The sequence below is a fragment of the Chionomys nivalis genome, chromosome 1 (genome assembly GCF_950005125.1).
Source record: "Chionomys nivalis chromosome 1, mChiNiv1.1, whole genome shotgun sequence".
NCBI lineage: Eukaryota > Metazoa > Chordata > Mammalia > Rodentia > Cricetidae > Chionomys > Chionomys nivalis.
The window spans coordinates 42,413,406-42,437,549 of record NC_080086.1 but is presented as its reverse complement, the minus strand read 5'-3'; the positions used below and the strand labels follow the sequence as shown (position 1 = coordinate 42,437,549).

At 40.5% G+C, this 24,144-nt stretch overlaps 1 protein-coding gene across 1 annotated transcript in view; it reads right to left on the bottom strand.

Moving 5' to 3' along the window:
• Positions 1-557: 557 nt before the first annotated feature.
• Positions 558-24,144, bottom strand: part of Sumf1 (sulfatase modifying factor 1) — a 91,508-nt gene continuing 67,921 nt past the window's right edge. Inside the window, exons 8-9 of the mRNA XM_057775709.1 lie at positions 12,209-12,268; positions 558-1,629 (exon numbers count right to left, since the gene is read on the bottom strand). Coding sequence (XP_057631692.1) covers positions 1,519-1,629; positions 12,209-12,268 — 171 coding nt within the window. The 3' untranslated portion in view covers positions 558-1,518. The remainder of the gene's footprint in view (positions 1,630-12,208; positions 12,269-24,144) is intronic.

The following is a 24,144-nucleotide window of genomic DNA, read 5'->3' as shown; positions in this document are numbered from 1 at the left end:
GCCAAGGCAGTTTCTTTAATAACCTTCGAAAGCAACACAAATACAGAAGGACCTCCTACACCACTAACACACTAATGTAGCTTTTAAAGTAAAGGGTAACAGCAACAGTGTTGAATAGTTAGTTCTAAGTATTACTTGATTGACATTCTGAACAGCTAACATGAAGATGAACCTTTCTTCAACTGCTGGGCTGAAAACAGCACAGGGACCAGGAAACCTGGGTGGATTCTAAGAACAGGGCTGTTGGGTTGAAAGCCATTGCTCTGAAAGAAGTGTCTTCCCGGCATTGACGCATCTGCTCACCAAAGCAATGCCCTTGACTTTGCATCCTCTATTGTGGCAAGAAGTAGCAAGGTTATAATGGGTTCCTAACAGAATGTCCTTGCTTCACAGAATAAAAATACCACAAATACCCATGGATCAAAGGTATCAACGAACTTCTGGATGTAAAAAACATTTTCTAGCAAACAAAGCATACAAGCATCACATTTTTAAAAAAAGGAAAATATAAAGGAGGAAATGAGAAAGAAAGTTGAACAAGGAAGAAAGAGTGAAGTCTATGGGGGGGTACCAGTTTATTTGACATAGTGCATGATTCAAAGCATCTGGTATCTCAAAGTCAACAAGACTTCCCATTTCTCTAGTACAATATAACAAACACCCCGAAATGCAGTCTGTTCAAGGCCCTCGTACCCGGAACTCAACACTTTCCCTAATTAGTACACATTTCACATTCTCTGAAGGCTTAGGGGCGAAAGGGAAACAAGGCTTCAAACTGTCCCTCTGAGCCAAAGGCACTTAATGCTAAAAGATAAAGGACAGTAGAGTCACTCCACAGGCATTCCTGTGTGTTCAGAACTCTGAACTTGAGTGTCCCCATCACTGGTCCACATGAGATTTGTCACAACAATGTAAAAGACACTGATTTCCACAAAAGAACAAAGTGCAGCAGGAATATAAAAGACTCACACCCTACCCTTTCCTGAAAATAATATAGAAGAAGATTCTCACTTTCTATCATTAGTATAACCCAAGGTTCACACATGGCAAAAAAAATAGCTAAAAAATAATCTGTCATAAATTCTCACTATGCAATCACAATACACTCTGCTATTACGCATAGAATCTGTGAGTTGGAGAGAGTCTCAGAGACCTTGTTGTCCATCCCCTCATTAGATGATGGGGACAGAAGCACAGGAAGATGAAGTACGGACCCCAGGGCCTAGCCCTGTGGCAGAGTCTGGGCAAGACTTCAAGGTTTTCAGCTCTCTCCTTCCTCTTCAAAAGGCTCTCAAAGTAAAACATGGCGATGATCCCCAAAGATGCACCACACGATAAAGCACAAGCACTGACACACGTCAGCAATTTGGTCACGCGAGACAGTTCCTTTGGCCACTGGGCAGACATGTTACTCTCTTGAAGTGGGAATTCTCTATACAAGATCTGTTCGGAGTTCAGGAGGAAGCCGGTTGCAAGTTAGAAGCCATTTCCTGGATCTGGAAAGGCTCCCATTGGCTGTCAGTTCGCAGAGGGCAGATGGTCAGCCGCACAACGGAATCCCAGGTTGGATGCAGAGCTATCTGGTGTGTTCTGGCTTCGAGCGGCACAGCGGTACCTATAGCAATAGGACTGTAAGAGATAACATGCCATAAGAGATCTTGACTTAAGGCTTAGGGCACAAAAGTACCTGGTATAGAGAAGGCAGAGCTCCCTGAAATCAGAGCTCCCCTGAACGGCCTTCCTACACACTCACTGTAATTTACGCTTGGCAAAGGCACCACATTCAAGAGTCAGTCAGTCAGTATTTTTCACCTTAAAAATACTACCTACATAGAGTAGAAAGGCCTCCACCACTTACAACACCCAAAAAAGCAGACAGTAGCCACCCATGGTTACCCACGTGATCAGATAGTCACTAGCCACTAAGAACCATATTTTTACATTATATGCAAAAAACACAGAATTCCCATAATAAAGTGTTAAATTAAAAGTCAGAATATAGAGCTGTATATATGGTATGACCTAACTTGTATCATCTTTGCTAAGGGAAAAAAAGACTAAAAGACGTACAAGATTATCACACATACACACTCCCAGTCATTATCCTTGAGAGCGAAGTTTCTCATTTCTAGTTTATTGTATCAAATACTGACATTCTATCAATAGAGATGAATAGTAATATAAAGATTAATAACAGCATTAAATATTATGTAGTAAATCAAACAGACTGGCAAAAATTAAAGAGTCAGCATAGGAACATAAAATGTAAGAAAAGCTATAGGGAAAATTGCTTTCTTCCCAATACCCTGGGAATTTATATCACAGTAATAATAAAGCTATACATTTTGGGGTGTAGTTTACCTCATTCTACCTAATTGTGTAAGAGTCGAGTGTAAGTGCACACACAAACATGGACACTGATTTCCTAGGACGTATTAGGCATGGTTCCAGGCACTTTTGTCTTTTAATCTTAGATTTTAAGAGCCTAGGCAAACCAAACAAGTTATAGACGGTGACACAGTTGTTAAGGAAGCAAGATTACAATCCAAACAAACTGCAGTGTGGTTCCTCTCTTAGTAAGATTCCACACTCTTGGTAGGAAGGGTGCCATCCTTCTCACATCTTCTTTCCCACCCCCAACACACACATCCTCCTTACAAACACTCACACAAACACACAGGACAGGCTACATCTGCAGCCATGGACTATCTGACACCCAGCATTTAGGAAGCTGCCAGATTCCAAAATAACCTCCGTGCATAGACCTCTTGTGAGGTTCCTTCCCTGATTCAAAGGAACAGAAAACGGAAATGAAGCCGTCATCCTGAGTGCCATGAGCATAAACTCAAGAGCTGACCCACTGAACCCAAGTGCCTGCCAGCTGCTTAAAGAAACGTCAGAAAGAATTGCTCACATAGGAAATGTTGGGAACTCATGCAGAAGAGATAATTTGTGGGAAGGAGAAAATAGGTCAGCATGCAAGACATTTTTTATTCCTATTATTTCTTTTCTCTCACAAGAAGTCAGATGCTTCTAATCTTCATAAAAATTATCTCTGAGGTTGACATGAAAATTTTCTCATGCATTTCCCCAATGAAAAAAAGAAAGAATGTTCTATCTTCTATAGACAGTAAAACAATAGCAACCAATTTTCCTTGGACAGTGAGGAACAGAATGTATTACCAATTCTCAGGTAGTTAGAAGAAAGATGAATTTCGAATATGCTTGAAATAACAAGAAGCTGACGTTATCTGTGCCCCGCACGAACAGAAGCTCTCAAACATCTGTAAGGAGTGTGTGATAAAACACAGCAGAAGCCTCGGTGCAGGCACTCGGATGCTGTGAAATGGCAGCACTCTGATTCTTCTAGAATCAAACTCAGATAAGTCAGCACTCTCTGAAACCAAACACGGGCAGTGGATTCCATGCTAGTAAAGGTTGAGCTCAGGGGATACACACAGATGACTCTGACAGTCTAATCCCATGATGGGGCCACACACAAGAAAAATAACAAGCATTCATTTCCTGACTGCCTACTGTATGCGCCATGAGAAATTTCAGTTCCTGAATGCCTACTGTATACATTGGGAGAAATACCCAGGTCTAGGCATGGTCTTGTCCTGGCTGGCTGGAGACCACAGCAGGTGAGAAAGCCATGACTACAGCAAACACTTACAAAACAGCCTGGGGCTAAGCTAGAAGGTGAATGCTAGTCCTCCAGATCCTTTGCAGAATGTCAACGTCTCTATGTTCGAAGTGACACATGCATGGTTGTGGCAGTGCTTCTCCAAATGCAATTGTGGTGACTAATACTGTAAATTAGACAGGACTAAAATCACCAAAGAGATAAACCTTTGGCCACACAGGTGAGGGGTTATCTTGATTGATAAGGTTGACTGAGGTGGGAAGACCCACCCTAAATATGGGTGGTGTCATTCCCTAGGCTGCAGTGCTAGACTACATAAAAAGGAGAAAGCTAGCCAATCACCAGTATTTGTCCCCCTCTGTCTCCTGACTGATGATACAATGTGACCAGCTACCTCAAGCTATAGCCACTGTGACTTTTGGGTCACGAATATCACTATATATATAATATATATTATATATACATGAAAGACAGTACCCTGGAACTGTGAGCCAAAATAAGCCTTTTCTTCCCTAAGTTGCTGTTAAATTCTTTATTCTGTCTGTGTGCTATACACTGTAGTATCAGTCTTGCCAAGGGCTTCCTTCCACCCAGTGAGTCATCTCACTGGCCCTAAGTTACTTTAGTAAGGGTATTTTATCACTGCAACAAGACCACACACACACACACACACAGAGACAGAGACAGAGACGGAGAGAGATAGGAAGAGTCTGGAGAGCTTGTTTAAATACACATCCCTAAACTGTACACCCAGAAATACAGCTTTCGTGGGGCTTGTGTGACACTCAAGTTATATTTCTAACAAGCTTCCAGGTGCTGCTTCTGCCCATGGGGTACACTTTGAGTAGCAGCAATTTATAAAGGACGATGGGAGGCAGATTAAGAGGCTAAACAATGGTATCAGAAGCATGAAAATGAGAAAAAAATTAGGTAAAAGAACAGTTAGATCATAGCCCGATCACCTCAGAGCAAGATTATACATTAAATATTTGAGAGCTTGTAATAGGCCAAATGTAATTTTAGGCCTGAGGATTATAATCAGAGCAGACAAACAAGGAACCTGTTATCAGAGAGCTGACATTCAAAGGGAGTAGACAGACTAGAAGCGGACTGAAAACTCAAGACTGCCTCTGGCAGTGGTCATCTCTGAAGGAAGTAAAAATGGGGAGAAAGGACTGAAGGTCTCTCAAAGAGGGATCTGAGATGCCCCCCAAAAATGGAAAACTGGAATTCCAAACAAAATCAGCCAAAGATGGCTAATGTAAAAAGCAGGAAATGTGATCGGACAAACAGATGGAGCCACCCTACCACCTCCAAAGTTAGAGGAATGGGAACGCAATACCAATAAAAATTGTGACAAACATCTTGCTAATTTTTGACCAGCAAGGGCAGAATTCCAAGCTCAGTGGCTATTTAACCTAGGCAAAGCCTTCTAGAATCTGGGTCCTCACTGAAAAGATGACACTGTCCACAGAAGTATGTAGAAATTTTTAATCTTGGCTGGGAGACTGAGCTCAGTAGTAGAGCACAGACCTAGTGTAAGCAAAGCCTGCATTCAATCCCTTGCACCCCCAAAACTGAAACACACCAAAACAAACCCCTCCATAACAAAGGAAAACAAGTGTGTACAGAGAGCCAAGTATTTGTTTAGTGTACACACACTCTCAGTCACGGGAACTCGGCGTGGCTGACCTCCTTCCCACAGAAACAGGTCTGAAGCAGGCCCTTGAGACTGTGGTGACAGTGGGCAAGATGACACCTCCTGCAGCTTCCGACTGTGCACATACATGTGCCACACGGATGGAAGGGAAAGGTTTGCTGCCCTAGACCTGAGCAGGCTGAAGGACAACCCTGGGAATATAGCACAGGGCTACAGTTTTTGTGGGGTGGATTATTCTATATGTTACAAAAGCCAGGCTGCAACAGCTCTGATGAATTTTTAGTGCCTGCTCAGAACAATGTTGAGAAGGATTCTGCATCAATGACATTAGATACCAGAAAAAAAATCTGTGACATACAAGATTGTTATTATGACTATAATTGAAAAGCTTGAGTATACACAAAGTAGTTTTATTTTTGAAAAATATATATTAAAGGGGGCTGGAGAGATGGCTCAGTGGTTAAGAGCACTGGCTGCGCTGGGCGGTGGTGGCGCACGCCTTTAATCCCAGCACTCGGGAGGCAGAGGCAGGCAGATCTCTGGGAGTTCGAGGCCAGCCTGGCCTACAAGAGCTAGTTCCGGGACAGGCACCAAAGCTACAGAGAAACCCTGTCTCGAAAAACCAAAAAAAAAAAAAAAAAAAAAAAAAAGAGCACTGGTTGCTTTTCCTGAGGTTCTGAGTTCAATTCCCAGCAACCACATGGTGGCTCATAACCTTCTGTAAAGAGATCTGGTGCCCTTTTCTGGCCTGCAGGCATACATGCAGGCCAAATACTGTATACATAATAAATAAATAAAAGTTATAATATATATTAAAGTACAAAAAGCTCATGGCAGAATACCATAATAGAAAACTAATAGTTTTCTCTAGAACATAAACATCTGATTTTATTGTCATCTTTATCATTTCTTTGCTAAATTTTATGAAACAAACTTGGTTTGCTTGTAAAGGGTCACCATAGGATGACAGCAGTTCCCGAGCCTTTCATTAACCAAAACAGCTAGGAAGAACTAAATCCAAGAAAGCAAGTCTCACAAAAGTGGTGAGGAGAGAGGGACATCACTTGGTGGCAGAGCATTTTCCCATAAACCATTAAAGGTGGGTTTAATCCTTAGCAACAGATACACATACACACAAGCACACACACACACAAGCACACACACATGCACACATGTGCACTTGTGAGTGCTGAAGGGTCAGGCCCATCACCTGCAAAGAATCAATCATACCTTTATTCTACTTAAACACACCCATTCACACAGAAAATATTTATTAATAAGTACTCCTTTTAAATTTCAATAATGGGTCACTAATAGAGCCACGAATAAAGAGCAAATGTCCTGGTTATGAACGTTCTGGTTATTCTTCATATTTTTCTACCTTTATTTTTAGAATCAAAATTGGTTCTTAAAGGAAGTGAGGTCTTTGGGTGGCTGAAAATGGGTCATTCTATTAATTAAGAGCAGGAGTAGGAGGAGGGACTTGTTTCAACCTGATTTTTATCAAAATGGCTAGTTACTCTGTAAAAGTGATCTCAGGCTCTTTGCTAAGGATGTGATCCTGGATCAGGAAACGATCCATTTAAGATAATGACCTACCAGCCTGGAGGCCATGAACTCAACTGAGACAGAAATATAGTTTTCATGAGGAAAATGTTTCTCAGATAAAGGATATTTTAAGGCAATTGTATCTCATATTAAATAAAATCATTCAAGGGAAGCACATAACAGAACCCAGGTCTTAACACTGCTGTTTCAAATGACACAGGACTAATTCTTTTGGCATTTGTTAGTCTTATCTTCTAGATGCTGTGGGTTGGAATAAAGATCCCACATTTGAACATTAGGCATCAACCCAACAACATCAATTACCAACATTTTTATTTGAATGCTCATTAAGTGAACTCCTCCATCAACTTAACATATGTCGATTCTGTGAGTTCTTCCAATAATCCTATGAGAAAGGTATAAATTGTACTCACATTACACACATGAGGAAAAACTGGGACCAAGACATATTAATAGTATGCCTAAGGCCACACTGCATGTTATCAGCAGGTGGAAGATAACAGCCTATGTTTTTAACTGGATGCTGTGCTACCTTGCTGCTTCTCTTTCTGTCTCTACATCTCCTTCCAGAAGCTTAGGCAAATTGTTAAAAACTAGGACAGATGGTCCTGGAGAGTTGGCTCAGTGGTTAAGAGCACTTATTGGCTTTCCAGAAGACCAAGGTTTGATTCCCAGAATTCACATGGTGGCTCACAATTATCAGTAACTCCAGTCCTAGGGGATCCAATGTCCTCTTCTGGCCACCATGTGTAGCAAGAAATTAAGTGGTATACAGACATAAACGCAGGCACAATACACACACACACACACACACAAAGGTTTTTCTTAATTAGTAAAATAAAATAACTCTGTTAAAATAGACATGATTATAGGAGTTTACTTTAGACATGCAAAGTGGCTTTAGTTTATGGCCAAAAGTATACTATCTTCTAGTTAGAGTAATTTTTTTTTTTTTAAATTTTCGAGACAGGGTTTCTCCGTAGCTTTTTGGTTCCTGTCCTGGAACTAGCTCTTGTAGACCAGGCTGGCCTCGAACTCACAGAGATCCACCTGCCTCTGCCTCCCGAGTACTGGGATTAAAGGCGTGCGCCACCACCGCCCGGCTAGTTAGAGTAATTTTTAAAATTAATTATAGAGCTGGAGAGATTACTTCGTGGTTATGGGTACTGGTTGCTGTTCCAGAAGACCAGGGCTCAATTCCCAGAACATAATGGTTCATCTATCTGTAACTCTGAGGACACTCAACACACAAGTCACTCACAGACATATATGCAGACAAAATACTCATATGTACAAAATAAAAACAAAACGTTTTAAGAATTAATTCTAACATTCTTTCTTTTTATTTATTTCTGAGACTGTTGTTTTGCTCTGGAAAGAAATCTAAATCTGTTCAGTTTTGTCGTTCTATTATTCTCTTTTGTAATAGTTTCTCTATCACTCTGAGCCCAAACAACTCAAGACATATTCCACAGGCTGATTAGAAAAAGCTAATTATTAACTTAATTCTAAATCAAGCATTCATTTTAAAGTAAGGATATAGATAATAAGCCTAAGAAGAGAAAATAAAGTGATTTAAATAATTTAATCCAAAAAAGACAAAGATTAAAAAGGAACAAAGAACAGATATGGCAAATAAAAAAAACTAAAATTCAAACCCAATAATATCGATGATTGCATTAAATATAATTGGTTCATATAATCAATGAAAATGCAAAGATTGAAATAATACATTTAAAAATTCATATGAAAGATTTGATTACTTGAAAGACAAAATTATCAGAGCCTATTTGAGTAGAAATTTACTTTCATACCAAGGTTTTCACTGACTTCCACCACTTTATTTACCATGGCCCTCAGCTCATTTGGACTTTCAGCAAGTAGTGCTATATTGTCGGCAAAACACAAGTTATTAATTTGCACACCACCTATCTGTGTGCTTATCCTCATCCTCCAGGGCTGTTGCTATTAGTAATTCCAGGAATATATTAAAGAGTAGTGGTGAGAGGATGCATCCCTGCTACACTCTTACAATTGTCTTAAACTGATCACTTAGTTCTCCACAGACTTTGACTGATGCAAAGTTTTCTTTATAGGCATTTTCTAGTATTTTTATGATTTTTCTCTGGATATGACAATAACACAAGCATCTAGGACTTTCCAGGATAGGAACAACTGGAGAACCGCCATAAACGGGCTGCCCATGCGTGCTTAAACATTGCTGGGGCATAAATGATGAAATGATGATCTAAGTAGAAACATATAATCTACAAATAAGTATTTATTAAATAACTAAATTTACAATTATAATTTGTTATAATTTAGATATGGTTTGAGTGCATCCCCCAAGGCTTCAAGGGGGTAGAGACATACCTTTATGTTGTTTAGAGGTAAGGCCTTTTGGGGAGGTAATTAGGGTTAGGTAAAGACATTTAGGTAGAGTTGGTGTAGGAGGTCCTTCTGTATATGTGTTGCTTTTATTGGTTAATGAATAAAGAACTGCTTTGAGCCTATGGCAGGGAAGAACAGAACTGGGGGCGGGAGGAGTTAGGCTAGATGCTGGAAGAAAGAAGGGCGAAGTCAGAGAGAAGGGATGGAGCCGCCAAAGACAGACGCTGGAAACTTTACCCGGTAAATCACTGTCACATGGCGATACACAGATTAATAGAAATGAGTTAAATTAATATGTAAGAATTAGTCAATAAGAAGCTAGAGCTAATGGGCCAAGCAGTGATTTAATTAATACAGTTTCTGTGTGATTATTTTGGGTCTAAGCTAGCAGGGCAGCTGGGAATCAACAAGCAGCTCCCCTCTCCAACATAGAGTCACTATTCTATTAATTTTATTCATTGGAAGGGGGAGAGTGATCATAATGAATGTATACATATGCGTGCACGCACACACACACACCACTCAGAAACATCCTTTGTCACTTCCCATATGATGCCTTGGACCAACTCTGGTACTGCCAGCAAGAATATAATCACTATTTAATGCTCCTCAGCTTGGATGCCTAAAAATATAAGCCAAAATAAGCCTCTTTTCCTTAAAAATGTAGTCTGCCTTGTGTTTTCATTATAGTAATAGGGAGGGGTAAGGCTAAATGCCTAAGCTTAGGTCCAAATTTCTTTAATAAGGACTCCACCAAGCAATTCAGAAAGAAATAATCTTAGTTTTACAAGGCCTCTTCTTAAAAATGAGGATAAAAGACTGAAGATCTGACAATATTTTCCAATTACATACCAATATACCAAAACCACACAACGATGACTAGGAACAATAAATAAGGATCTACTCATCATTAATTATATGCAAAAATTCTCAACATTTAAAATAACTGCATTCAAACTACATAAAAAGACTAATACATCATGACTAAGTGGAATATTGCACCAGGAAAGCAATGATGATTTAATAAATGAAAATCAAGCTGGACATGGTTGGTTGCTAATGTGAGATTCTGGGTCCCATAGTCAGTCCAAAGTCAACTTGGCTACATAGTGAGACACTGACTCAAAAAACAAGAAAAAAGATAATAATCAATCATTGTGCTTCATTGTATTATACTGTACTAACTGACTGAAAAGACAAGAAAATCATTTAGCAAAATCTATATTCATTGATGAGTAAAAACTACAAATAAACTTGACAGTGGTGACGCACACCTTTAATCCCAGCACTTGGGAAGCAGAGGTAGGCAGATCTCTAAGTTCGAGGCAGCCTAATCTACAGAGTGAGTTCCAGGACAGCCAAGGTTGCACAGAGAAACCATGTCTTGAAAAAAAATCTGCAAATATTCTCAATCTGATATGAAATATTAATAACAACCATAGTAGTATAATACTTAATTTCAGAAAGTTATTTATTCCCTATGATCAAGGCTAGGCATGGTGGTACACACCTTTAATCCCAGCACTTGGAAGGCAGAGGCAGGCGGAATCTGTGTGAGTTCAAGGAGAGCCTGGTTTACATAGTAAGTTCCAGGTAAACCAGAGCTACACAGTGAGACCCTGTCTCCAAAAAACAAAAACCAAAACAAACAAACAGAATGAGATATGAGCCGAGCACAGTAGAACATATCCATAGTCCCATTTATTGGGAAGTTAAGACAGAAAAAAATGTTTTACTTCAGGAGTTAGAGACTGTATGGCCAGCATACCAAGACCCTGACTCAATAATTCAATTAATTAATTAGTTAATTATGATTGCATAAAATTAAATTCACCCACATCTTATTATTAATGTAGATTTGTTGTCCTTTTTTGGCTTCAGCTTTTGAAGATAGGTTCTCACTGTGTAGCTCTGGCTGATCTTGAACGCACGAAGATCCACATGCCTATCTCTTAGAGATGGAATTAAATGTGTATGCCACTATGCTCAGTTTAATGTAGGTATGAAGCAAGAATTGAGCTGAACTGGGTGAACTTCCCACCTGAATCATATGGTCAAAGAGTCTAAACTAAGAACCATGTAGGGAACACATACCTACAAACTCACTCACGTACACCATCTAGTTTCTTGAAGCCATTACCAAACTTTGCCGTATGTTTTCAACACCTCCAAGTTTTAAAGATCCTGATGGATTTGGACAAAGTTGATAATGTGTCTATTAAAAATTAGTAACTTAATTTGAAGTCACTATCGATGGCTTTAAATCTCCAGAACTGAGTCAACTACCAAACAAAGTTTCTTCTTTATACAAAAATGCAAAATGCTTCTTTATACACAGCCAGAAGACAGAATCCGAGTGCTCAAGGCACTGAAAACACATGACTCAAAGAGGAAAGGGGAAGGGGTCGGATTCTATTTTCAAATTCCTTCTAAAAGTTGTTCGTGAGGCACCGATCACTCAGTCTAACCAAGAACTACCATTTTGGACACTGAAATCATAGCTCATGGAACAAAAATACACATATTAACACCCAACACACTTGGGTGCTTCCATTTTGGTAGACCACAAACCAACCTCCATTTATAACTTTAGCTTGAATCTCAACAAAGAATTCAGGAATTTACAGTCATCCGAAATTATGGGTGTGGCCTAGACTTAAACATGGGAAGAGGTAGATGATCCACCCTATTCACAGACCAACAGAAGCCTCTCACCAGGCGCGAGTCAGCAGACTATCTGGTTGACAGCATGCGATTCACAAGCTCCATTTCTCCTGTTACTTCCCCCATGTCTGCTCATAAATTGAAGACTCCTCTGTTTTTTTCTCATTTGGATGGGAAGAGATTTATACTGGCAAAAATGAATGGAACGTTTGGGGGCAGTAAGATATAATGAATGTGTGACCCACAAGAACATGCGACAGTTTAGTAGCATGACTGACCTTATGGCACATGTAGGATCCACCTTTCTTCACGCGGTCTTTCCCAGAAGTGGGGCCTTTCTGTGGATGAAAAGAAAAACCATGTTAGTCTCAACAACATGAATACTTTTCACATAGTGGGAAAGGGTTCATTTTGTTAGAGGCGGTCATCCGTGGCTAACCTAAACTCTCCACGTGTTTCCATCCTGGACCCTGCACTCACACCCTTCTGAATACCCATGTCCCCAAATGTCCAACCACCTTTCCTCTACAGTCCACCCCAAGATCCATGCTACTGAATGAGGACTTTGTGATGACAGGAAGCAATTCTACCTCTAATCTCCCAAATCCATTGTTTGCCTTGGTGCCTACTAAACCAATTGGCAGTATCTCCTGCCTCACCATCCTGTTATTAATATTTATCCTGTATTATCACCAGTGTATTCAACCAGATAGCGAGGTTGAGTTATGTTATTGGTGGTTAATAATTCCTCTATGTCTTACCTAGTACACGCTTTACACAGTCTCAAAAATGATATACAACCATGTGACTGTTAATGTAATTCAGAAGAAAGACACTGTAGACATAGTGCCTACTAGAAAAAAAGCCGTGCTCTAAGTATTTTGTATTAATTCTTGGGTCATCAACAGCCCCTTGGAGGGAGGTTAAGTAGCAGAATGAAGATTCACACCCAAGTTTTGCTCCAGGATTTGTGCTCTGAAGCACTCTGAGACCTTACTTCCCATTAGAAAGCAGAAGGGCAGGAAGTTGGAGAGAGCCTCATGCTCACAGAAGGAACAGTGAGGAGAACAAATACCCAGACAGAGCAGCCAAAAGGCAAGTCTGTTTCTTCTCGAAAGTTCTGATAAAACAGCAATGGAGATGAAAATCCTGGCGCTTCCACTGCCAAGATAAAAGCCTCAAGATCAAGTGTGCTCTCCAAAAGGCCTGTAAGAAGTGCCAAGAAGCTCCCATAAGCCAGAGCTAGGGAGTGGGGTGGGAATGCTTTTGTTTTTCCTTTGTTGTTCAAAAAAACAACTAATCACACAGCCATCTGCTCTGTTTACTGAAAATAAGAGAAGCCTGCACAACTTCTTCCTGGCTTAGTTTTCCTATTTCTAGCTAAAAACATACTTGTCAAAGGCTATTGACTATGAGACAAAAGTTAAAAGGACCATGCATGCCTCACCCTCAAAGGGGGTGGCACACTGTCTTGACACTGTTATCAAGGTGGCTAGAAGGGCAGGTTTCTTCCAAGCATTCCCAGGTATTTATACACTGTCACATAGTCACTGACTCTACATAATTCTTTTGCAAGTTCAGGGTATTCCCAAGGCCCCAAACACTTAGATACATTGATAAATTTTTCCAATTATAATTGGCACACTGAAAATATAAAAAACACCAGTGAAGATAAAGGCTTCAATAACAGCTTTCTTTTGAGGAACATTTAGAATTAGACAGCTATTGCATCAGAATTAAACTCCTCTGGAAGAGTTTAATCAATGTATAAAAGTAAGGCATTTGGGGCTACAAAGACAGTTCAGCGGTGAAAAGCACTGGCTGCCCTTCCAGAGGACTCAGGTTCAATTCTCAGCACTGATACAGCATCTCACAACCATCCATAACCCTAGTCCCAAGGGATCTAAGGCCTTCTGGCTTCTGCGGGTACTGCATGCACATGGTACACAGATATAGATGCAGGCAAAGCACCTGTGCACATAAAAAAGTAGGAAAAGGGTAAGGCATTAATCAAAAATTAACCTGAAGAGCTGAGGAGATGGCTCAGCAGTGAAGAGCACAGACTGCTCTTCCAGAAGACCCAGGTTCAATTCCCAGTACCCACATGGCAGCTCACATAACTGTCTGTAACTCCAGTTCCAGAGGACCCAATACCCATGGCAAAAACACCAATGTACATAAAAAAATCATTTGAAGCACGTATAATTATGTATCTGCTCATATGATGGCCATATCATTTAAGACTCTTTCTTGCTTGGCAATTCTTGCATTTGCTGCCTTGGGAGGTTTGTCACAGTCTATCAGACCATAGGTTAATGACAATTCAGTTCTTACCATAATTATCACGATATGTGCCAGAACATAAGGTAAATTTTGTCTTGTCAAAATACATCTAAGAACAAGAACAGGTCATTCACCAATAGGAGGATGCAACAACAAAATTTCCCTCTCATTGTTACTCCAATGTCCTAACGCTGCAGCTGAAAAGTATTTCCCCCTTCACGGTAGCACAGCACTAACAAGAGCCATCGCAGGATAATACGACTACAACAGCCAACACAATCCTGAACCGAGGTGACTGCCCAGCGACTTGCTATAAATGAGACCATTTTTCTTATAAAATAAGACATAGGATTAGGTACAAATGAAATGCTTACCACCTTGCCAAAAAGGCAGGAAAATTACTAAGAGGACATAGTGTCTTAAATAGTGACCCTAAAATTCAAGTTAAAAAGAGCCTTAAAAGGTTACTAATTTGGGTTGCTGGGATGGCTCAGTCATAAAGGCTACGGGTTTGTCACGAAGCCTTTTTGATCTGAGTTCAATCCATAGGACTTACATGGGAGAAGGAGAAAACTGACTCCTGCAAGCTGCCTTCTGACTTCCACATACTCACTATGCCACCTGTGCCCACACATAAACATACAAACAAAATTTAAGAAATGGGTTAGTGATGATACCTCAATTTCTCTGTCTTTCGGTGGTAAGAGCCTATTGCTGAAAACATCACTTGCTTCGGGTGCAGGACACGGAGAAATGAACCTTGAACTGAGCAGTAAACTCCTGAATGGCTGGCCTACAGAGTGACAGAGGTGGTATGCAGCTGCTGGGAGAAACAAACATCGTTGCTCTCACCTAGTGTGGGACCCTGACAACACAATACTGAACTGTTGGCAAGATATGCCCATATCAGCAGTGGCATGATGGTTAACAGAGTAACCAACTTTCTGGTTGGCTAGGCGCCCAGCTCCACAGGAGGAATTTCATACCTGGTACTGTAAACCTGCTCGAAAGTCCATTACCAAAGAGATCAAAGGCCTTTGGGAAGCCCACTGTTTTTGCTTTGTTAAATGGTCACACTGTCATGCTGTCTTCTAAATGTTTATACCCATGGATTTGTGTTGCTCTCATATTTGGTCAGAGACAATTGTTATGTAAGACCCATAAGTGATCGAGGTGAATAGTTTGAGTTACTCTATGGATGTGTCATCTTTGTTAGCTTGCCAACACCCAAGGCTCAGGAAACATCATAGAAGAGCGGTGGAAAGAATGTAAGAGCTAGCAGACAGGAGGAGAGCTGTATCATGCTGACTTCTGGATATGACCTGGTTGTTCACTGCATCAGTTTCATAAGATCAAGTCAGCCAAAATTCCACAATGGATCAAGGCAGAATCCTCAAGACCCATCTCTACTCAAAGAATTAAAAATATTGTTTTAAAATTTTACATTTTATAGATTCACACTGAAATTTTAGGTAAACATCATACAGCACTTGGAATGTCCTTTAAAAATAACATAAAGGTGAGCTGGAGAGATGGCTCAGAGGTTAAGAGCTGATGTGGGAGTGTCATATATCAATCTGTTCATTTCATTGGTTAAGTAATAAAGAAACTGCTTGGCCCACATAGGTGGGTGGAGTAAACAGAACAGAATGCTGGGAGGAAGAGGAAGTGAGCTCAGACTCGACAGCTCTGCTCTCTGGAGCAGACGCCATGTTCCCCTCTCCCCGGCAGACGCAATAAAGCTCCGACCCAGGATGGACGTAGGCTAGAATCTTCCCGGTAAGCACACCTTGGGGTGCTACACAAATGAATAGAAATGGGCCAAGCAGTGTTTAAAAGAATACAGTTTATGTGTTGTTATTTCGGGGCATAAGCTAGCTAGGCAGCCATGAGCCGGGCTGTGGGAAGAGGCCCACAGCTCCCACTACAAAGAGCATTGCCTGCTCTTCCAAAGGTCCTGAGTTCAATTCCCAGGAACCACATGGTGGCTCACAACCATCTGTAATGAGGTCTGGTGCCCTCTTCTGGCCTTCAGGCATACACGCAGAAATAATATTGTATACATAATAAATAAATAAATATTCTTAAAAAAAACATAAGGGTAATGATTAAAATATGACATAATTGCCAAAATAGAAGCTTTTACAACGTGTCACAACTCTGTTCCAGCCATATTCTCATATATCTCAAGGACCCACACACTTGAAGAAACCCACTATTTCATAATACAGTGTACATATGTATGACCATACCAAAAATCAAATTTAAAAACCAGCATTACAGCCACTCTGTACAGTAAAAATTCAGTAATAAATTCATCTTTCACATGTAGATGTGCACAGACACAGACTCACTAGTGGTTGGTTCCAGCTCGGATTGATTGAGTCACGACTGAGAGAGCTATGGACCACTGAGTCTAAGTTATGGGGTTTCATTTACATCTCAACACTTTTAAAACAAAAACTTAAAAGTAACATTAAGATAAGGGTCACTAACATTATTATTAGTAACATTGTTTGAAGAAAGAAAAAAGAAAGTTAAGAGGCAGGGATGTGGGCCTTTAAAATTGTCACTCATGAGTTACTTATCAAACTCTTAATAAAAATTGGGGAACAGATGAGTGTAGAAAAAACTAAAATTCTCTAGTATTAGAAGGGTCTCCTTGCTCACTCAGAGACAATTCATTAAAAAATTTTAAATAATCTTTCATCGTGTTTCCTGTCTCACCAGTGCCATAAGCACAATTCATTCTGCAAAGCAGAAAATAGTAATAAGCTTCTAGAAGATTCCCACAATCCTCTAAATAACCCCTCACCCATACCCTAGTAAGCAACCCCAATGAAACTCACTGGGACAGATGGTTAAGTGGAAACACGAACACACGGATGGACACACACACACACACACACACACACACACACACTAGCTGGGAGGAGGATGGGTATCAGAGAAAATGGGATGGGGACAAGAGGGAAATGAGCTAAAAATTGTATTTGTGCATGTGTATGAAAATGTAATGAGCTGGATGGTCGTGGTACAAGGTTTTAATTCCAGCTTTGGGAGGCAGAAGCAGAGGCAGGCAGATCTGTAAAGTTGGAGGCCAGCCTGGTCTACAGAGCAAGTTCCAGGATAGCCAGGGCTACACAGAGAAACCCTGTCTTGAAAAAAAAAGTCATAATGAAACCTATTATTGTATATAATTGATATATACTAATAAAAATATTTAAAAATAAGTAAGAATAATGAAGTAAAATAAAAGAGTGAGCCTCTGTGGTCACCCAACACATTGTAGATGTGACTTGTACAAACAGGAACATGTGAGGACACTCCTGCGGTACTCAGATGCTGGCTGTGCTGGCTGACAGCCCTAAAGCCATTGGCAGAGTGTGGGCAGAGCAGCAAAGATTAGCAGTTTACAATTACTACAGACACCCCCTTTCAATCATAATGGAAATCCGAACTTAGGAAAAAGGTGGGAGCAGTGAAGAGCTAGATCCAAGTTGTCTGAAATCAGAAAATACCTTTGATAGCGACCAAACCAGAAGCTTGTAGTATGGACTTTTTGCCTTTAAGAAAATAAAAAGAGGGATCGTGAAACTACTCAACATTTCTAAAGAGAATTTTAAAAGGCCTGGTAGATTTCCTTATGAAGCATCTGCTCAAATAACCCAGACAGATGCTTAGAAGCCCTGTGTTTTTCCTACTTACTAACAACACTTCTCACCAGCCTCCCAGAAACATTTAATTCTCTCTGCCTAATAACCTGGTTCCACTTGTTCATTAGACTCTTTCTTACCTTGCAGGATCTACCTCATCAAATGTGACCTCTGAATGAAAAACATGGGCTCAATCAACTTGGGTTCAAATCCTGCCTCCAACACTGAATGACCCTTCGGGATAGTTATGCAATCCCCCTATTCTCCCAGGTTCCTCTTTTACAGAATAGAGTTAATAATGGTCCCTGCTCCTCTGGACCAATGTAGAGAGTGAAGGAGATGATGCCTGAGAAAATGACAGGCAATCTGTGTCAGGCTGATGGCACTGATTTGTATTATTAATTTATAACTAACTTAGATTTCCCAAAGGTGCTCATGAACTGAATAGACCTCGCCGTGTATAACTTCAAATTCAAACCCACAGAGACCACTTGATCTAGTTTGTCTGATGCTCAACTCCCAGATGGAGCTGTCCAAGCCCTAATAAAATTAATGGCATGCTAACAACCCTTGTGAAATAAAGACAGACTGTTTTATACTACAATAAAATTACCATAGTTAGCATCACAAAGTACAGTCTGACTCTGTCGTGGCATCGGACTTAGCTGAACTGAACTTTTCATCAGTAAAACCAACATAGAAACCTGTGAGTCATAGACAGCAGCTTTAATGTTATTTCAACATAATAAAAAAAAATCAAAAAAATATTTGCCTTCATAAGGTCTCTCTCCACTAGCCTAGTCCATGCCATGTCCCAACACCTGAGAGAAAACTGGAATTCAAAATGTTCTATTGGACAAGAAAAGGTATTCTTTATTTTTTTTTAAAAAAAAAAACATTTAAACAGCAATTTTGTAAATATCTCAAAATATCTCCCAATCTTGGGAGATAATCTGGATTCTGCCCTCTCTTTCACCCCTACATCCAACTAGTCCAATTAGCTTTACCTCCAAAAGAGAGCTTTAAAGAATGACAGCTCATCATCTCCATGGCAACCTCTCTGGTTCAGGCCACCATCATTTCTCACCAGAACCAACTGCAATAGCCTCCTAACAAGCCTTTACAGATACCAGAAATGATACCTGGTAGCATCTAATAATATGTGTTGAGTAGATAAAAGACTGGCATCTCATGACAAAGCCAGGAAGAAAAAGGAATGCATACTGTATAATTTCACTTATCTAAAACTAAAAAAAGTAGCAGCTAATCTGTGCTTTCTAGAAAGAGGATCAAACGTTGCTGAGACATGAGACACAGAGAGGGGTAGAATCACAGGTGGCACAAAGGACGTCTGAGGTGACTATTATGTTCATAATTCTGATTGGAATGATCTCATGGATGTTTATCAAGCTGGATCAAAATGAACACTTTAAACATATGCAATGTATTGCATATCAATATCAATTATGTGAAACTAATGCTGGGGAGTTGCTTGTTTATTCACTTATTTTTGAGCCTCAGTCTCACTTGGTAGCCCTGGCTGGACTGGAAGCTCCATGTTGACCAGGTTACCTCAAATTCTTAGAGATCCGCCTGCCAACTGCATCCCGAGTGCTGGGAGGAGTGCAAGCCCAGCCTTGTACAACTAGCGTTGTTGTTTTTTTTTTTTTAATAGAAAACAAAAAACCGATAATGATAAAAGTCAGAGTAAGCCATAAGTCAGTGAGAAGACAAAGTCAGTTGCAGTAAAATATAAAATCTAAAGCACATCATGACAGGATCTCTGCAAACACCATAGGCAGCAGACCTCCATGCCTCCCCCACACTACTAAAGGCAAGAAGAACAGACAGATCCGACAAGATATGCTCTGAGCTGATAACTAGGAAAGCTGACTATTAAGAATACCGGGGCTTAGCTGACTATGCTTTTCTACTTTTGCATGTTTGGAATTTTCTATAAATAAGAAAAATTTTAAAGTCAAAGGACACAAAATGAAAAGATATATTGTGTCTTACATGACCCAAAATGTTAGTCATCAAAGACTTCCACAGAAGTTTAAATGCGGACGACTCAGATATTAAAGGGAGAGATTTTATTCTCCCCTCTACAATCTTGAGAAGGTTGTGCTGAAAGCTAAGTTTCCCTTGTCCTGGTTGACTGTGTGCTGGATCCCTGGCAAACTTGACTTCTAGGCAAGGCTTCTAGCTGGCAAATGACATGGACTCCTCCATGCAGGGCTCCAGCAGCCCAAAATTAAGGGCAACAAAAAAACATCCCACTGCCTATTTGAAGGTCTCCTTGCACACTAAAGCACTAATGTACCAACAGAGGCATCGTGAATGTGACGGAGACACTTCTGCTCACCTGCTCCTAGGCAGCTCCTTCAGTCATCTCTGCCAGCTTCTGTTTCTAAACAAGGTCTCACTGTGGTAGGGCAGGTTGCCTCAGCCTCCTGAGAGCAGGGATGGTAGCTGTAGACCCCCACACCAGCCCACCTCACCCCACCTCTTTAAAGAAAGGCACTCTGCTTTCAAACATTCTGTAATGTAAAAACAACTGATAACCGCTGACTGTCTGCATCACAATTACTGCAAGCACACTAACCTTTTTCATCTCATTTGATTCCAGTGATGGATGATCCAGGAAAGCAGAAATTATCATTTTAAGGATGAAGAATTTGGAAAGCCCTAGAGATAAAATGTGTGTCAAGTCCTAGTCTCACAGCTAGCAAGTAATGAGCCGGGAGGCCATATAATCAGAACACCACGGTGCCTGCCGACTTATCTCACCTCTAGCCAAAAAACCATCTTATTGGTATCACAGAACCTCTTCCCAAGGTACACAGTAAAATGTCCTAATAATTCTCTTTTATACTCAGTATTAAACATGGACAAAGGATTTTAAAGTTAAGCAGATAAAAGCATTACTTCAAGTAAAGCTTTTTGGAATTGTGTGAAATATTATTCATTTCCTGGGAAAGGATTAATGAAAAGAGTATACAAGTTGGGCGTGGTGGTGAATGCCCTTAATCCCAGCACTAAGGAGGCAGAGAAAGGAGGATCTCTGTGAGTTCAAGGTCAGCCTTGTCCACACAATAAATTCTAGGATAGCCAGAGCTACATAAAAGGACCCTGTCTCAAAACAATAGAAAAAAAAAAAAAGAAAGGAAGGAAGGAGAGACAGAGAGAAAGAGAGAGATAATTGGGTTTAGTTATACCAGGAAAAGAGGAAAGAGGAAGTGATGTACAAGAGAGGTTAAAGGTAGAGGGAAGACCAACTTAGAACAACAGCACATCAGACACAAACCAAATGAACAGCTCCCTATATTTTCTTTGAAAAATCACTGAATCCTGTGGTGGTAAATCTGTCTGTCAAATGAATGAGAACAGCTATTTCCTTAATGCTATCTGTTCTGCTCTTGCCTAGTCAAAGAGGAAGAGAATTCTCAAAACTGCATTCAAGCTGTTCATACCAGGATGGATGGCTCTCTAATGTCTAAGGAACTTCAAATCTTGCTTCTGGAATCATGCACAAAATATTGTATTATCAATAATTCTGATCACATTAAAAGCATAAAAATACATAGAGGTTAATATGTAACACATACATTCTATATCTAAGTATTATTTTATATGTCCCAAAACCATTAAATGCCATTTATTGGTTATTCTATTATCATTACTATAAGACAACCACATACTTTATTGTTAAATAAAAGAAATGTTTAAAAGACAAAGGAAGAACTATTAACAATTGTGCTGGCACAAGCATGTATGACACTTAGTCATCTGCCATAATTTTAAATGAAGAATTAGGGATAGGAAAAGGTGAGAAGACTACTAAGGTCCCAAGCAGTTCGAGGAGTCAGGGTTCCAGCCCAGGTTGTCACTTGGTTATGTGCTCTGTGTGGGCCACTTCATATGGCATCATATTCTTGGAATAAGTGACTCAGCTGTTCCAATTAAGGTGCATAAACTTCCTTTTAGAGATTCCTTTCAGAAAAATACCTACAAGTCAAGGAGAACTCTGAGTGGGTTCATTGTTAAAGGACACCACCATTTTGGGGGTGGTGGTGAGAAGGACTCACTGTAACTTAGGCTAGCTTCAAACTTTTCATATATAAAAAACTAAAATAAGTGGCCATGGGAATGAATAAATATTTACAGGGGCAGGGGAAGCCTGAGTCACCTGGGTGCCTTATTTCAGGCTATACCTGGAATAGGGACGACCTTATAAGACTAAGATCTTAATCTTGTGGGGTCTGTGCTAAGGCCCAGAGTCACAGTTAATGTTAAACTAATGAGCTCCTCCAGCCAATACACTGGTGTGGGAGAACTGGTGTAATAAAATGATGTGTTTCATGTCAGGGGAAAAAACCAATACACACACACATGCACACACACACACACACAATTTGATGTCTGAAGTGGTATCAGAACCACATACATGATGGCACATGTCTATAATCACAGACTTAGGACAGAACCAGGAAGACTTCAAATTTGGAGCCAGCCTGAACACAGCAAGTTCGAAGCCAGATGGGGATATATAATGAAACCCCTATCTCCAAACAAAGAAGAGAAAAAGGAGAGGAAAAAATGAGAACGGGGATAAGAAAAGAAAGAGGAAAAGGACGAAGCGGCAGTGATGGCCGCTATGACAAGTGACAGGAAAAATGAGACATACCAGCATTTCCAACCTCACAGCAATTCTCCCTTTATTTCTGCAAGTATAAGGCTGTACTTCAACAGCACAAGCTTTGTTCTGCTCCCCGATTTATATGAGCATTCACCAGCATCTGAGACTGGGGATGTCAACAGCCATTTACTGACTCCACAGTGACTACACTATACTTAAATGTCCATGAAATAACTGTTAGCCAGAGATTTGGCAAATGAAGGGAATAAAAACCAGAAACAAACAGACAAACAAAAGATGGAAAGGGTCAAGGGTCACTTTAAAATTTTTATTTCTACAAAACAACAAAATCAGTTTTGGTCTTAAAACATACTGCACATAGGAAGTAACCAGAGACATCCGCAGGGTGAGCAAGACCAATGGCATCCCCAGGCAGATACCACAAAGACAAGAAACTGGGACCACCAGGGTCTAGCCTGGGCTCTGACTCTCACTCTTGGTCTTGAGTCCACTCATTTGTGAAATGAGAGCGCTGCAGAGGGACACTCTGAGGTCTCGCCTTCATGACTATGTCATGGGAGCTCGTAGACACAGCCTTAGACAGTGCCTATCCCATCCCAAGCTGTTTCACAGCCTCCAGAGAACTTTCTATCCATTCTTCCAGAAATGGGAGATAAGCAACCACAACCTTCTTTAAAATGCCTCAGTAAGAGTTTCAACTTTTGTAGCCACTCCCAACAACTACCAGGTAGGAGGAAGAGAAGAAAAGTGGAGCCAGGCTCCAGGAAAGTAATATAAGGCTCTAAACTCCCCAGCGGCATACCCACACACACTGTAGTAAATGAGAGGCAATTTTAAAATTATGGATATGAAGTTTCTAAGTGCTAAAAACCAGGCAGCCTAAATACAGAGGCAGCCATTGCTGAGAGAAAACAAGCCACATGGATTTCTGTGCCAAGGACACCATGTTTCCACCATCTACGCAAAGCTGCACTCTGCTCTGTGGACTATGTCTCCTAATGTGCAGGTGCTTCTCCAGCTCAGAAAGCTGGGGAGATACTGTACAGCACAACCTTGTCTACCCAACACCAGTGATAGGCACACTAAAGTATAGAGATATCAGTTTCTCCACTGTAAACAATGCATACACCTTTTTAAAAGGTGACTTCCCGGTGAACCCAAACCAAACCACCGACATCACAGGGTACCAGCTATACAGGCTTAAATACCTGCTCCAGAGCCAACCACTTCTACTTTGCAGGAAGCACTGAGAGCCTCAGTCCTGCAAGCAAGGTCAGACAGGGTTCTAAGCATCCCTTAAAGGGAAAAGGATAAACAAGTCAGTTTTCCTAAGGACTTAACACATTCTCAGGCACTCTTCTGTGTTCTGCATGATACTTCATCAGCAAGTTAAGGGAGAAAACGGCAATTAATTTACACCAAATGGTAGTTTAACTTAAACATTATTTTCAAGGAACTACTTAAAGTGTACCATGATTTTACTTGGACGGTCTGGAAGTGGGTAAGTGCTAAGTGCCCACTTCTGGGCACCGTCTCAGTTGATGAGATGTAGTGTTTACTTCCTGTGCTGGGTATGAAGTGGAGGCTGGCCATGGGAAGAAGTGTTATTTATAAC